The 14,445-nt window shown below is 57.3% G+C and overlaps 1 protein-coding gene across 14 annotated transcripts in view; it reads left to right on the forward strand.

The window, feature by feature from the left end:
- The window catches only part of ARHGEF10L (Rho guanine nucleotide exchange factor 10 like), a 152,708-nt gene that overhangs the window by 70,957 nt on the left and 67,306 nt on the right, over positions 1-14,445 (forward strand). For 11 of the 14 annotated variants that reach the window (XM_045190581.3, XM_053920416.2, XM_071220851.1 and 8 more), the window contains 3 exons: positions 1,055-1,138; positions 4,815-4,984; positions 12,481-12,589. In XM_045190581.3, coding sequence (XP_045046516.2) covers positions 1,055-1,138; positions 4,815-4,984; positions 12,481-12,589 — 363 coding nt within the window. Of the gene's footprint in view, positions 1-1,054; positions 1,139-4,814; positions 4,985-9,502; positions 9,620-12,480; positions 12,590-14,041; positions 14,229-14,445 lie in introns of those variants that run through there. The other 3 variants (XM_053920421.2, XM_071220852.1, XM_045190584.2) reach the window with 3 other exon arrangements.

Here is a 14,445-nt window from a genome sequence, read left to right on the forward strand (position 1 = left end):
TGGGAGCCAGGGGAGGCCGATGCTGCAGCCACATTTGCATTTCAATTCAGTCACTGTGGGGTGGGGGGTAGCTAGGAGACAGAGAGGCACGGTGGGGTGGGCTGCATCTCAGTGAGGAGGCTGGCCTGAGAGGAGGCCCGTGGCTGGACAGAGGCGGGCAGGTCTGAAGCCATGTGGGAGGCAGAGTCCGTGCTGGGAGGAAGCGGTTGGAGGACGAGGCTCCGACAGGGCCCTGGGGCCCTGTGACAGCTGGCAGCATTGCAGTTAGAATGGCGGGATTGCAGAGGCCATCAGGTCCCATGCTTTCCTGGAGGGCTGTGGGGTGAGGACAGGCTCCCATCAGGGATGGGGACTGGCTTTGGAAACCCTTGCTCTGCAGGGGCTCTATGCCCCTAAAGAGAGCAGAGAGTGGGCACACAGTTTTGGGAGGTGACCTTAAATTTTGTATCTAGGGGGCTGCTAACCTGGGCTGGGTGCACGCCCTGCCCTGCTGGTTGACCTCCCAGTGAAATGTTTGGGGAGGGCTGTGCTCATTTGCTGACTGTTCACCTATCAGGGCTCTGCTGGCTGAGTTTGTGGGGGCTCTTCTTAATCTCACTCTCCAAATCCAGCCTACTCCCCTTATTTCCACTACCCACTAGGGCTGGTTTGCCCTCCCCTGCTCTTGCTGGGAGGTGGCTCCTTCTAGGGTAGTGCTGGGGGCCTGGGCAACAGAAGATGCTCCCCACCCCAGGTGCTGGGTCTGCCTCATGCTCCAGGCAGGTGCTCTCAGCAGCTGCCTGTCGCCAGATGGACAGGCCTGTGGGCGGCAGGGAGGCAAGTGGGGTCTGCCCCGGTCCCTGGGAGGGTGCCTTGGAGAGGCTGGGGGAGGGGAGAAGGAGCAGAACCAGTGTCCTCCCAGAGCCTCAGGGCAGGCGCTCCCCAGGGCCCGCGCAGCCTGATGCTGGCCCGGGAGCTGCCAGCTGGTGCAGCCTGATGTCAGTCTGGCGGTGGCCTCCGCCTGGGCCGCCGCAGCCTTATTCGTGCTCTTTCCCTCCCCCTTCTTCGCTCCCAGTCGAGCGGTTCACTTTCCCTGCCCTGGAAGAAGATGTGATTTACGACGAGGTCCCGTGTGAGAACCTGGATGCCCTTCAACCCGGTAGGGCCCCTTTCAGGGTTCCTCGCTTCTCTGGGGTTGCAGTGGGAGGGGCGGGAACTGGGGAGGGTCTTCTTCCATTTCCTTCCCTCCCCACCCAGCCCATTGCCCCTCCTCTGGCTTTTAAAAACGTTGTAATCTCTCGGGGAGATACGGGAGATGGCTGGGGGCGGGGCCAGGCGGGGGCGGGGCCAGGCCGGCTGGGGCGGGGTTAGGGCCTCGGGCCTGGGGGCTCTCTGGCTGAGGGCCCCTACCCCTCCAAGTCCTTTCACCTCTCCACACCTGGATTCCTCCCTCAGGGAACTGGGGTAGCAGTCTGGGCTCCCCAGGCCTGCAGGGAAAGGGACAGCTGGTTAAAGCTGAGTGGTGAAGCAGGGATCGCTGGAAAGCCTGTGCCCTGCTCTGGGGTGAGGCCCTCAGTGGGCCAGAAAGGCTCGGAGATGGTGGCCTCAGCGGGGAACTGGGTGGAGGGACTTGAGCCCTGCTGGAGCTGGGCCCTGCTTACTCATCCAGGGGGAGGAGTATTTGTCATCAGTCCATCTTTGCTTGAACACTTTAGGCCAGCGACGCTTATGTTTGCCTCCTGTACTCTGCTTTGAAGCTTTGATTTGGGGTATCTTTGATTTGGGGTATATTACATCCTCATTCTGCAAAGAAATTGCAGAGGCAGGCTTGGGATTTGAACCCGGGTCATTCTGATGTTAAGTCCAGTGCTGTCCCCTACCTTAGGACAACATGGACAATATCTTATGACGGATGAAGCACATTTGCTCCCACTGTTCAATCAACCTTATGAGGTTGGCGGGGCTGGGCTTATGGCTCCAGTTGACAGTCGCATCAGAGAGGTCAAGCTACCAGCTGCAGATCACACAGCTAGGGTTTTATGGATATCTGCCTGACTCTGCTTTTTCTACCACGCTATTCTGCCTGCTCTCAGGGGCTCCCCATGTCAGGGAAACACAGCCCCTGCTTTTGAGGCGCTTCACGATCCTTGGGCCATGCGCAGTCCAATGGGAGAGACGTACAGACATGACAAGACCTGAGGCCCCCAGAGCCACACTCCCGACTCCTGTACCAGCAACAGGGACAAATGGGCCAAGGACAGGTGCATCCCTTTGCAAGCCCAGGAGGTGCTTAACATCCCTGCTTGTAGCTCACTTGAATTTAGGAGAGGTGAGGAAAGGGCGCACTGTATAGGGAGGGAGGGGTCTTGTAGGAATGTCCCAACCCAGGGGATCTGTGGCCCAAGACCAGTCACTTAACCTCTGTGGGCTGTTTTCCCACCGGAATTAAATCAAGCAACTAACTACTTGGTCCTAGCCTGCCCTGAGCACGGTCGCGTCCCCAGGGCACGGGGAGAGGGCATGCTCCTGCCCTCGGCACTTTACCCTGAGGTGGTTAAGAGCAGGTGTCAGACAACCTGCCTTGGCATCCCAGCACTGAGCCTGCAGACTGAGACACCCCCGCCCCAAACAAGGCTGCAGAAGGGCTGAGAGAGACGAGGCTATGGCTGGCCCTCTGTAGGTCTGCTACACAGGGACGCTGCTGTTGTTAGTATTACACCCGTCAGCACAGACCTGTGTAGACTGATGTGGGCTCAGCAGCACCGGGAGAGGAGGTTGTCAGTCGCCACGCACGTCAGTGGACTCTCACAGCCCTGGGTTCAAATCTCGGCTCTGTCACTGATTAGGGCAGAGGAGTCTGTGCTTTTGGGCCTTGTCTTCTTCACATAAAATCAGAATGCCATCCTGACCTCGCAGGACTTTGGGGAGGGTCACACCAGAGCAAGAGGACTTTGATCTTGAGTCCACCAGTGAAGCCCGAGGCCCTAGGAGTAGAGGGCGGGGGCCAGGACCACTGTGAGGCCCCCGATGGCTGGGGCATCTGTGGACACTGTGTCCACCAGAGACAGTCTTTCTAAATGAGCCCAGGGTGGTCCTCAGGATGGAAGGGCTTCGGCAGAAAGCCGTGTGGTGAATGGGTGGAGCCTGGCCTAGGAGTCTGCAGCCCCCTCCCCATTCACTGCCTGACCTTGGGCAAGTCCCAGGCCTTCTTGGGGTCCTGTTTTCTCATCTGTCTTGTAGGAGGGGTGATCATTTGCACCCTGCTGACCCAAGAATTGGTGGGGCCTCCACTGTAGTAATAGGACCATCAACCCAGCCTTGTGAAGGTCACAGCCTAGTCACCAGCTGCTCCACTCCCTGGAGACATTAGTCACTATTATTCTTTTGCTTAAAAATAACCTCAAGCTCCCTCCTGATCCTGGGACCTGAGTTTCTGGCTAAGCCTCAGTGCGTCTCTTTTGTTCTTTGGCTGACAGTCTTCTAGACCCCCACCCCAGCTTTCCTGGGGGTGCTGGTGGTGGTGGTGCAGGTGGGGCCTCGAGGCCAGTGCGAAGACACTGAGCCCACCTAGGGCCCCCACGAGAAAGGATCAGCTGCTCTCTGCTGGAGCTTTACTATGTGTTTTATTTACGCCACCTTTGAGCTTATTATTATCACCCCCATTTGCGGAGAGGTCTTTGGAAACTGAAGCTCCCCACTCTTCAGCACACGTGCTTCCTGAGCAGGTATTTGAAACCCTTTCCGATGTCACGTTTTTTCTGTGTTGACAACGGCATTTTCATCTGTGTGTAGTTTTTGGAGCCTGGTCTCACTTCTGTGAGGTGTGCAGTTCAGTTCTGCAGGTAACAGGCCCAGAAGTGAATCCCAGGCCCTGAAGGTGAAGCCCGAGATCTCCCAGTGGTGGAGCTGGGGCAGGACCGGGACCCCACGTGTTGCCATTGGGGGACAGAAGCTTCGCACCTCAGCCTGGAAGCAGCACTTCACACCCGACTTGACAGAGATCCCAGGAGTGCCCAGGCCCTGGTGGCACCTGTCTGTCTAGGCTAGTGGGCTCTCGGGTCTTTGTCCCCAAGCTTTTGGCTCAAGGCATTTCCTGTGGGGCTTTGGAAGAAAAAGGAACCACTCCTGGATGCTGGACCAGGGGCGCCCCCTACTGGACCCTCCTGGACCCATCTGGGAATCTTGTTTGGGGTCAGGGATCCTGGCTCATTTAATGCCTGCCCATCTCTGTTTTGCCCCCAGCATGCTGAGGCCAGGGCTGAGGGCCTGAGTCAGGACTTGGTCCTAGGCCTTTTCTTTCCTACTGAAAAAGGGCTAGGAGCCCTGGCTGGCGGCTCAGTTGGTTAGAGCATCGTCCCGATGTGCGGAGGTTGTGGGTTTGATCCCAGGGCACGTACAAGAATCAACCAATGAATGTGTAAATAAGTGGAATAACAAATTGATGTTTCTCTCTCTCCCTCCCTCTCTCTCTCTCTCTCTCTCTCCTTTACCCTTCTCTAAAAATCAATCAATAAATTTAGAATATGCCTAGGAGGCCCAGGAGGAGCCCTCAGAGCCCAAAAAAGTAGCGCTGACAATGGGAGGAAGTTACTGAGCCTGGGGTCTGCCTGGCACATGGCTTGTGCTTTTCTACATTTTCTCACATCTTCCTCACTTTACCGGGTAGATGTGTTGCCATTGGCTCTGTTTTGTGGACAAGAGAGCAGAGGTGGAGCTACAGGGACAAGCCACATGCACCCCTACCACCCCCCAGCGGTGTACCAGGGCTCAGACACTGGGTCTAGTGGGCTTGGCCTCAGGAGCCCTGCTCACCAGCCCTGTCCCTTGGCCAACAGGGGCGGAGAGGAACCTGCTCTACGAGGATGTGCACCGGGATGGAGTGCCCCGGGAGGCAGAGGACCTAGGCTGGAGCTCCAGTGAGTTTGAGAGCTACAGCGAGGACTCAGGGGAGGAGGCCAAGCCGGAGGCAGAGCCTGCCAAGCACCGAGTGTCCTTCCAGCCCAAGGTGAGGAGGGGGGGGTGTCCCTCACCCCAGCCAGGGCACTGCCTCATGGAGGGGATAATGTGGGTGGTGAGAGCCAGTGATGCCCAGGAATGTGTGAGAGAGGTGGCCCAGGTGTCCTGAAACGAGAGATAACCTGCCGACATTGCTGTTTGGCTGTGGAGAGCCCTGACCCTGGGATGGGCGCGGTCCATGCCTGGCCCCCCCGTCTATGGCAGATCCCGACATTGACTGCGATGCTCATGCACTCAGATCGGGCTTCAGAATCCCCCTCAACACAGGGCTCCAGGCAGCCCCACCAGCTGGTTAGAGTTGGCACTTGGACCAAATCAGTTTGATCCTCCTGCCCTGCACTGGTCTGTGTTCTCAGGCCAGTCCGAGACCTCTGGTGGACAGGCAGGGGCTGCCGTGGCTGAGGCAGCCCGGAAAGCTTCTTCCCACGGCCTGTCAGAATGCCATCGAGGCTTTGGATTCTTCTGCTGACTTCAGGGAGGGAGCCACAGAGAACGCGAGGAGGCTGGATTGGCTGGGTCCTCATTTCCTGTGCCAGCCTTACTTCTCCCATTTATCCCATAGAAGCCTCCAGAAGGCAGATTCTGTCGTTGCTGAGATTAGGGGTTTAATGGGAGCAGCTTCTTACAGGCAGGCCCTGACTGACCAGAGGTGACTGGGTCCCCCTCAGGCTCCTTTTGAAAAGACACAAACAGGCAGGTGCGCTCCACCTGTTGGCTAGTCCTGCCTGAAGGAGGGGCAGAGACAAGGTGGTGGATCCCAGACTGGACTGGGATTATTGGGGCCTCCTATTCTTTTTAAGTTTGGGGATCCCCTCTGGGAGAGGAGTGCTAGCCAAAGGGTCTTCAGACAGACTTTCCTGAGATCAAGAAGGGCTCCCCAAGTCCTTGGGAAGCCGGGGAGCTGAGCAGATCTGTCCTGGACCCTGGTCTTCTCATGGCTGGGCCTCCATTGGCTGGGCCCCTGCAGATGGCCTTGACGTTTTGCTAGCAAAAATGTTAATATCTGTGACACCTGCTGTGCCCCCAGTCCGTATCTTAGGGTATGGGCTGGGGTACACGGGCACAGAAAGACCCAACCGGGCTTGGGGAGCCTTTGTGGTCTAGGAAGGGATACCGAAAATGAAACAGTTTGTCAAAAATGAAGACACATGCCTTCCTATAAACATGAGCCCCTGTACCTGTGCCCACCTGCCTGACAGGGGTCGGACTGATGGGGTTGGTCAAGGAGAGGTATAAGAGAGCGAAGCTGGGAGCGGGGTTGCAACGCCAGAGGGGATGGAAAGGTGTTTTGGGCTGAAGGAATGGCCCAGGTGGAAGCCCAGGAACAGGCTGTCCCTGCTCTGTCCTCAGAAAGGGGCAGCTTGCACTGCTTTAGGAAAGAAAGGGGGCTTCAGTTATGAAGTCCCCATGTCCCCCAGGCAGCCTCTCTGTAGGAGGGCAGGATGGGTAGGTCTGAGCCCTGTCCTGGGTCATGGAGAAAGCAGATGTGATGCCTGGGCCAGCCCTCATTCCCCACCTCTGGTTGTCCCTCCTAACCCTTCATAGCCGCTTTCCCAGCCACTGTCTTCTTGCTGGGGAGGGCACCACAGGCACCTCTCAGAGGTCAGGAGGCACGGGGACGCTGAGTTGGGGACCTCTAGTGGTGGCCCTCAGATGTGCACAGGCATCGGGTCACGTGGTAGCAGATGCCAGGGGCTCCCTCCCTGCAGGGACACTGGTTCAGGGTTTAGGTGTGGCAGGGCCATCTGCCTGTTAACCAGAGCTCTGCCCGCAGCAGAGGCCAGGGGCCCACGGAGCACTCTGAGAATGCTGGGCTGGCCCCCACCAGGGGCTGGCCCTGGGGGTGTTGCCTCTGGCTGCCACCTTGGAGCTCAGTCCATCACACCCTGAGGCTGGGGCTCTGGACTCTGCTGAGGAATGGCCATTTCTAACCACTGGCCATTTCTCTGGCCATGGGAAAGCCCTCCTGCTCCCTGAACTGCAGGCTCCCAGGGGCCCTTCCTCTGGCACCCACCTGTTCGGGACGCCCGCCCCCCCACCGCCCCACCGTCCTGCACCAAGCTCTGCCTGCGGTGCTCTGCCCTCCTGAGCTTCTTGGGATGCACCTGCTCCTGTGCCTGGCACTGCAGTGGCTGCACGTTTCGGGGCCACCGCCGCTCGGCTCTGTGTTGTGTGGCTGTGAGGCATTGGGTAGCAGAGACCTGGGGAAGTGCTTTGTCCTGTCCTCGGAGACCAAGTGGGGGCCTGGGACCCTGCCCAGCTGCAAGAGAACTAGTGGGTTCCTCCTTCAGGTGTCTTGAGGGGCCAGCTCTCAGGGGGCGGATTTTTGCCATCGAAAGTGACAGAGGGGTCTGTAGAGGGACCTCCTTGGGATCCGCTGACCCAGTCTAAGCAGGAACCCGATCCTCTTGCGTTAGTAAGTACCTGCTGGCTGCCACCCCTGCTCAGTGGCAGTCATTTTTGTCCCAATTGTGGAATGGGCTGCATTCCAAAAGTTCATTGTGGAATGAACTTTTCCACTTTACGATGGTGACATCTTCATAAGCAAGGTCACTGGCATGTAGCTGGTCAGGGCACAGGGCAGAAAAGCCAGCTCTGACCTCAGGCTTGTTCACTGCCCTGCTCTGCTCTGGCCAGTTCTGCAGGGACTTCCGCTCCTGGTTCTTCTGACCTAAGAGAGGCAGAGGGCATCAGATGGCCCTTGTGGGCTTCATCATTTTCCTGTGTCCATCTCATTTACAGATGAAACAGGAGGCAGGAAATATTTCAAACTCCCCAGTCTTTTGGGGACACTGAGTAACTCACAGAAGGATCTCTGTCCTATTACATTTTTGTGTAACAATCACGAACCTCTGCCTAGTGTGACCCAGCTTACAAAGCAGTTTCACTTATTTTTCCTCATACCCTAGAGTGGTTGGTGTTATTGGCGTTAAGGGTCTTGTTTTGTTCATCAGAGAAATGAGCGACAGAAGCTCAGAGAGGTTAGATGATGTGGTTAGGGTCACATAGCCAGTCTGTGGCAGAGCCATACCTCATCACATATAATTTGAAAGAAAATGTCTTATCCATCCACCCATCCACCCATCCACCCAACCACCCATCCATCCACCCATCCACCCACCCATCCACCCATTCATCCATCCATACATCCATCCCTTCAACAGATACCAAGCACTCATTTGCATAAGATACTATGATGATAGCTCTGGGCTTTACATGTATCACCCATTTCATCTTCTCTGTGAAGTAGGTGGCATTATGGCCAGTCCACCAGTGGGGAAGCTGTAACTCAGAGAGGTGAAGAGACTTCTCCAGCTACAAGCAGGGAGTGTTGATCTGAATCCAGTCTCACCTGCCTTCGGAGGTTATACTCTTGATTTCTCTACTCATCTACTTCTCTAGAAGACATACCTGTCTTGGCCTTCTGTATACTTTACCAAATACCACGTGGCTTATACACTTCATGCATTTGAATGCCTCTCTGTTCATCTGTCCATCTACCCATCTTTCTCGGTAGTATGTAAGCCGGTCACCCATCCATCCTTCCATCCAGCTGTCCACCCCGCCTCCCGCCCTCCCTCTGTTTATCCACCCCTTCCTCCAGGGGTGTGCTAGAGCCAGCTTGTCCTAGCTCGCAAGAACCCAAGAACCAGTTGCGTACATCTCTCTCCAACTCCACATTCAGTGATCCAGGTTGGTAGCTTGAAACTGGCTAGGCGGGAGCACTGGAGCCAGGGAAGTGCTACAAAGCAGAGCTCTGTTTCCTGGAGAACTGGTTGTTAAAGATTTATCAGCACAGCGCTGTCTCTCCATTCACCAGTCCACTCATCCTTTTATTTTTTTCATTCATTTGACTGTTGTTCATCCCTCCCTCCATTCGCTCTGTTATACAGCCACATAACTAAATGTATCCATTTGCTCACTTGTCCATTTATCTATCCACCCACTCATCCATGAACCTGTCCATCTACCCATCTGTCTCTGTTTTCTACCCGCCCAACCACCCCTCCACCCATTTGCCCAACTTTCTGTGCATTTTCCTGCTCCTCCATTTATCCTGCGTCCATCCATTCCACTCAGCCATCCACCTGCCATCCACCGTGTCACAGAGTTGCCAAGAACCTCTTGTGTCACAAGCCCCGGGATGGGGAGATGACAAAGACACAGTCCTTGTCCTCCCAGCATTGTTTCCCTTTCCCGAGAGGGGAACTTGGCTGTCCCCCTCCCACCGCTCCTCCCCAGCAGGGGGGTTTCCCTGCCGCAGAGGCTCAACCCCAGCTTCCTGACATGTTGGGGTCAGACGATGCTGGAGCCATGCCAGGCGGGAGCCTGGCTGGACCGCTGCTTGGGCCCTGGTCGTCCCCAGGCCCCAAATCCCACCCGCCCTAATTGTCCATCCGCCACCTTACCTGAGTCTCCTTTTTCCTCTGTTGTCCCTGTTTTGTCTCCTCCCTGTCCTGCCTGCTCTCACCTGCTCTCCTTCTGCTTGGCCGCTTGGGGGCTCCAGCTTTCTCCAGACCTGACTAGGCTAAAGGAGAGATACGCCAGGACTAAGAGAGACATCTTGGCTTTAAGAGTTGGGGGGAGAGACATGCAGGAGCTGAAGCACAAGTACGATTGTAAGGTATTGTTTGTCTGTCCCTCCCAAGTCCCGGGGCCACAGAGGGTGGGCCTGAGTCCTGGGCTGCTCCCAAGACCCGGAACTGGCTGCCTCTGACATCTGTGCTGGAACCGGTCGATGCCTTAGCAGGCTGGTTTCTCTCCACGTTCTCAACTCTCTCTCCCCACCCTCAAGTGAAATCTTAACCATCTACAGGGGTCCCTTGGGTGGGTTTTCAAACTTAGGGCCCTCAGCATCCCCAGGGGTGCTTCGAAACATGCAGATTCCTGAGCTCTACCCCAGAGAGGCGAATTCTGCAGGTCTGGACCAAGGCCCCCCAACCTGTGGACTTAAGAACTGTGGGTGATGGGTTTGGGTTTCCGTTTGAGAAACGTGAGTGGTGGTGACATTGCATGCCCCTCCCCCTCCTAGCTGTTGGGAGAGATTCAGGGCACCCTCTTCTCAGATGGGCCTTGGACTTCTGGACGGTGATGATGCTGACAGTAGTAGCTTCCATTAGTTGAGCACCTACTGTGTGCCATGGGCTTTGAAGGCCCGGAGGCTTGGGTTTGAATCCCCGTCCCACCACTTTCTCTCTGTGTGATCCTCACAGGTCTCTCGGCCTCTCTGACCTCGGTTTCCTTGCCCGTGAAATGGGAGCATTAACAGTACAAGCCCTGAGGGCAGATGTAGGGATTTGATGAGCTCAGATCTGTCAGGCGCTCGGTGCTATGGGGGCACAACCCGAGAGCTCAGTGGATAGTGGCATTAATATTTGTGTGCCTGACTGTTCTGTCTGCAGGGCGGCCTGGGAGGTGCTGCCTTACTGCTGTCATTTAGCATTAGTGGGGACGGCGAGGGTCATGCCAGCTGTCAGCAGCCACGCTGGGCTTCAGACCTGGCCTCGTGCGGGTCAAAGTGAACCCCCAGCCTATAGCATTGACCTTGTCAGCAGAACCCGGGGCCTCCCCAGGAGGAGAAGGAGAAGAGGCCCATCACAGTTTGCGGGGCCCTTTTACAGACACCCCCGGGACGCCTTGGACCTGGGGGCAGGGCAGGTTTAACTTCTCAGGGAGCCGAGGCCCAGAGAGGAGCAGGGAACATGTGAAGGACAAGAGGCCAAACCCAGGGTGCTTTTCCTGACCTTGGCCTCTGCACTGTGAAGAGGGGTGAGGGTGGCAGGTTCACTCAGGGACAGCTTTGGGGCATTCACCTGTTCCTTTTCGGCCCATGAACATGCCAACAGAAGGGCTTCAGGTGTTCCCCCAGAGACCACTTCGGCAGTGTCTAGGACAGCACCCCCAACGGCTCTCTGCCGGGACAGGAACTGGGCCCCAGGACAGAGGTTTCCCATCTGGGGAGGTGCGACCCCCCCTAGAAGACAGTGAGCATCTTTGTGCAGTTTCGGGGTCGGCATCTGTCCCTCTTGTTAGTTCTCAAAGGCTTTTATGACCCCCCCCCCAAAGGGCCAGGAATTGCCCACTCCGGAATTGTCCACGCAGATGTGGGGAGGGGCTGGGGCCTTCCCTTCCCCACTGTTGGTTGTTTCTAGGAAGTTGTTCTCATTCCTGAAAAGCCACCACCCTGCACCCGCCCCGGCCTCAGCACCCACTGGGTTTCAGCAAGACCTCCTCTCCCCGACTTGCATGAAGTTCCCCTACCATTATGCTGGGGACCCAGGGGGTGTTTGCAGGAAGGTGATAGAGCAGCGACTAGGACTCCCCCCCCCCCCCCCCCCCCCCCCCCCCCCCGCCATGAGCTTCCCACGTTCAGCAGAGAGCTTTAAGAAGGAGAGGGTTTTCCTAAAACCACACTGTCATAAACTTAAATGAATTAAAATGAACTGTATTCAGGAATTTAGGTCCTCAGTTGCATCAGCCACTTTTCAGGTGTCCCATAGTTACATTTAGCTAGTGGCTGCCGTGTTGGACAGCCCAGAGAGCTAGCATTTCCGTCCTTGTGGAGACTTCTCTCTGGCAGCACTGGCTGCGTGCTGGGGACGATGCCACAGCTGGGCGGGGTGCTGAGGGGACCGAAGAATGAGTTAGGGGACAGCAGCTCTGTCTACATGCCCGGGGCTCCTCCAGCACCCAGGGTACCCGCTCCCCCTCTCGGGCACGCCTCCTCCCGTGTCCTGAGTTCTGCTTAGCTTGCTGCGCCTATGTCCGTGGGGCCCTCCCCACCCAGGGGAAGCTCTGCCCTACTCTGTGGCAACTTCAGTCTTCTCTCTTTTCCCGGACAGTGGCTCAGTAAGAAACCCGGCTGTTTTGGGGGCAAGGGATGGGCTTCCTCACTTGGGTTCGGCACGTGGGTGGCGGTGTGTGCTCACCTCCTTTTAGTTGTCCCTTAAGTAACCACCGACATTTGTGCAGCTCGTTTTTGTGTTCAGTGGGCCTTCCTGGACCCTGGCTGTTTCATCCTCACAGACCCTGGTGAGTCTCAGTGAGAAACTGAGCCTCCCTGAGGTTAAGACTCGTCCAGAGCCTTGTCACTGGGGAGTGGCGGAGCTGGGATTTGAACCCGGGCTAGGATTCCAGGCCTCGAGCCTCTCCCCTGCGGGGCAACTTTTCCTTAATTTGTTGGGAGTAAGTGCTGTGTAATTTGTTCCAAAGGGAAAGCATCAAGTTAGGACCCCCCCCTTTACCCATGAAGAGGGTCCCCCTGGGCACAGATGCCCCTTCTCACCTGTTCCAGGAGGCCTCAGGGTTGCACCACCCTGCTGTCCTTCTTGGTCTCTGCTGCCACCTCCCTGGGAGGGAATGGGCCGTGGGGGCTTGATGTTTGTGGCCCTGGCCTGGAGGCCTGGGTGGGGCTGGTGGCCCTTGGTGGCAGGTGTCTCAGGGCCTCCCTCAGCTTCTCTGACGAGTCCTTCTGCCTTTGCCCAGATGACCCAGTTCATGAAGGCTGCCAAGAGCGGGACCAAGGATGGGCTGGAGAAGACGAGGATCGCCGTCCTGCGCAAAGTGTCCTTTCTGCATAGGAAAGACGTCCTCGGTGAGGCGCTGTGGCCCGGGCTGGCAGGAGGGTTGGTCCTCAGTCCTGGGACAGAGGGACTGGTGGGCGAGGTCACAGGTGTTGGCTCCTTTGGCTGTGGTGCTTGGGGACTGAGCCCCAAGTGTCCGGCCACTGTCTCAGCCTATTTCCTACTTCTCTTGGAGGCGTAGCCTCTCCCTTCAGCATCCCTACCCTTGCCCCCTGTTGCGGCCTTGCCGCTGGCCTCTGACCTCCCACGCTGGCTGTCTCACCTAGCCTTATCTTTGAATGTTGCTGTTCATTCCTGCCTTTACCTGTCCGCCTGTCTTTCCACCAGCCAGTATTAACTGAACACTTACTAAGTGCTGCACCCCATGCTAGTTGCAGGGACGCCAAGACGCATTGAACAGCATTTCCTCCAGGAGCTCCTGGCCCGGTGGAGGAGATGGGCATGTAGACAGGAAATGTCAATGCAGATGACAGGCGGCATGGTGGCATGATGGCGTGGTGGGGTGCCATGGCGAGAGGTGGAGAAAATGGGTGTGCAGTGCGGGAATGAAAGGCCAGGGGAGGGCAGAAAGCAGGAGAAGGGGGCATGAGTGCTCCGGGCGCAGGAGTGAGCATGTGCAAAGGCGGGGAGGCGGGGACGTAGGAGATGCCAGAAAATGACTCTCAGGGTAGTTCACCGTTACCGAATACTTATCGTGTGCCGGGCACTCCTGAGAGCTTTACAGCTCCTCCCTGGGTGCGCATGAACACCAAACAGCTACAGAGGACTGCCCCGTTCCCCCTTAGGGATGAGGGAACAGGCACAGCGTGGTTCAGTGACCGGCCTGGGGACACACAGGCATGGAAGGGATGGAGGAGGCTCTTCCTCCAGCTGCCGTGAGGGAAGGAGTGAGAGATCGGGGCTGGGTTGTGTGTAAACCAGGGAGAATTTCGAGGCTGTGTGCCCTCTTGAAAAGTTATGTATTTTGCTCTCACTGTGTCCCGGTTTGCTCACCCGGACAGCGGGCTGGTGTGGCTCTGTCTTGGGGCCATGGTGAGGGTGGCTGAGGCCGGCGTTATTCTCCTGGGCTGGCACTAAGTGGGGGTGTCTGGTGCCAGGACTGAATCTTGCTGTCTTGGGTTCAGATCCCAGCTTCACAGCCTCCTGGCTGTGTGACCCTGAGCAGTTAATCCCACCGCTGCACTCACTGGATAGGGGAGCTTTTCAGGGGCCGAACCATGGCCCCTGATGAGGGAGGGAACAGACCCAGGGGTCATTCCAAATGTAGTGGAGTGGCATGGAGAAAGGGCAGGGTGGACAAGCCGGCTGGCTGGGAGCTGTTCCCGGTCGTTCTCCCCACCCCCAGGCTGGCCAGGCCACTAGCGGGCTCTCCCCAGGCCCTCCCCACTCGACCCGTTAGTGCAGATCCTTTCCTAAAGTGACCCTCCCACCAGAGAGGTTATTAATAGCTGTGGCAGGGCTCGAATCACCAGCCAAGAATGTTACCCAGTGGCTCATGGGGGAAGAGGAAGCCGCAGGGTCGGCGGCTGGGGTGGGTGCGGAGTGATGCCCGGGGTACCATGTGGGCCAGGCAGGAGGGCCTTCGCCACTCCCACCCCCATGCTGTCGTTCGCTGTCCCTCTTCCTCCTCCTCTTCTGTCTCCTGTTCAGGTAAGGGCCTGCCTGGGTGTCCCTGTTTCCTCGGCCCCTGGAGTCACTACCACTTCCTCTTTCTTCCCAGCTTCCCCACAGCACCCACTTCCTGCTGCCCATGGCTGCCGCCGTGGGGTTTCAGAGCCATGAGCGGCCGGGGTCCCATCTCTCTGTGCCTGTGTCTCTTGTGGGGGCTGGGACGCCAAGGCCAGCCAGCCAGACCCCTGTGCCCTGC

This window comes from Desmodus rotundus, chromosome 3, assembly GCF_022682495.2.
Source record: "Desmodus rotundus isolate HL8 chromosome 3, HLdesRot8A.1, whole genome shotgun sequence".
In the NCBI taxonomy this organism is placed as follows: Eukaryota; Metazoa; Chordata; class Mammalia; order Chiroptera; family Phyllostomidae; genus Desmodus; species Desmodus rotundus.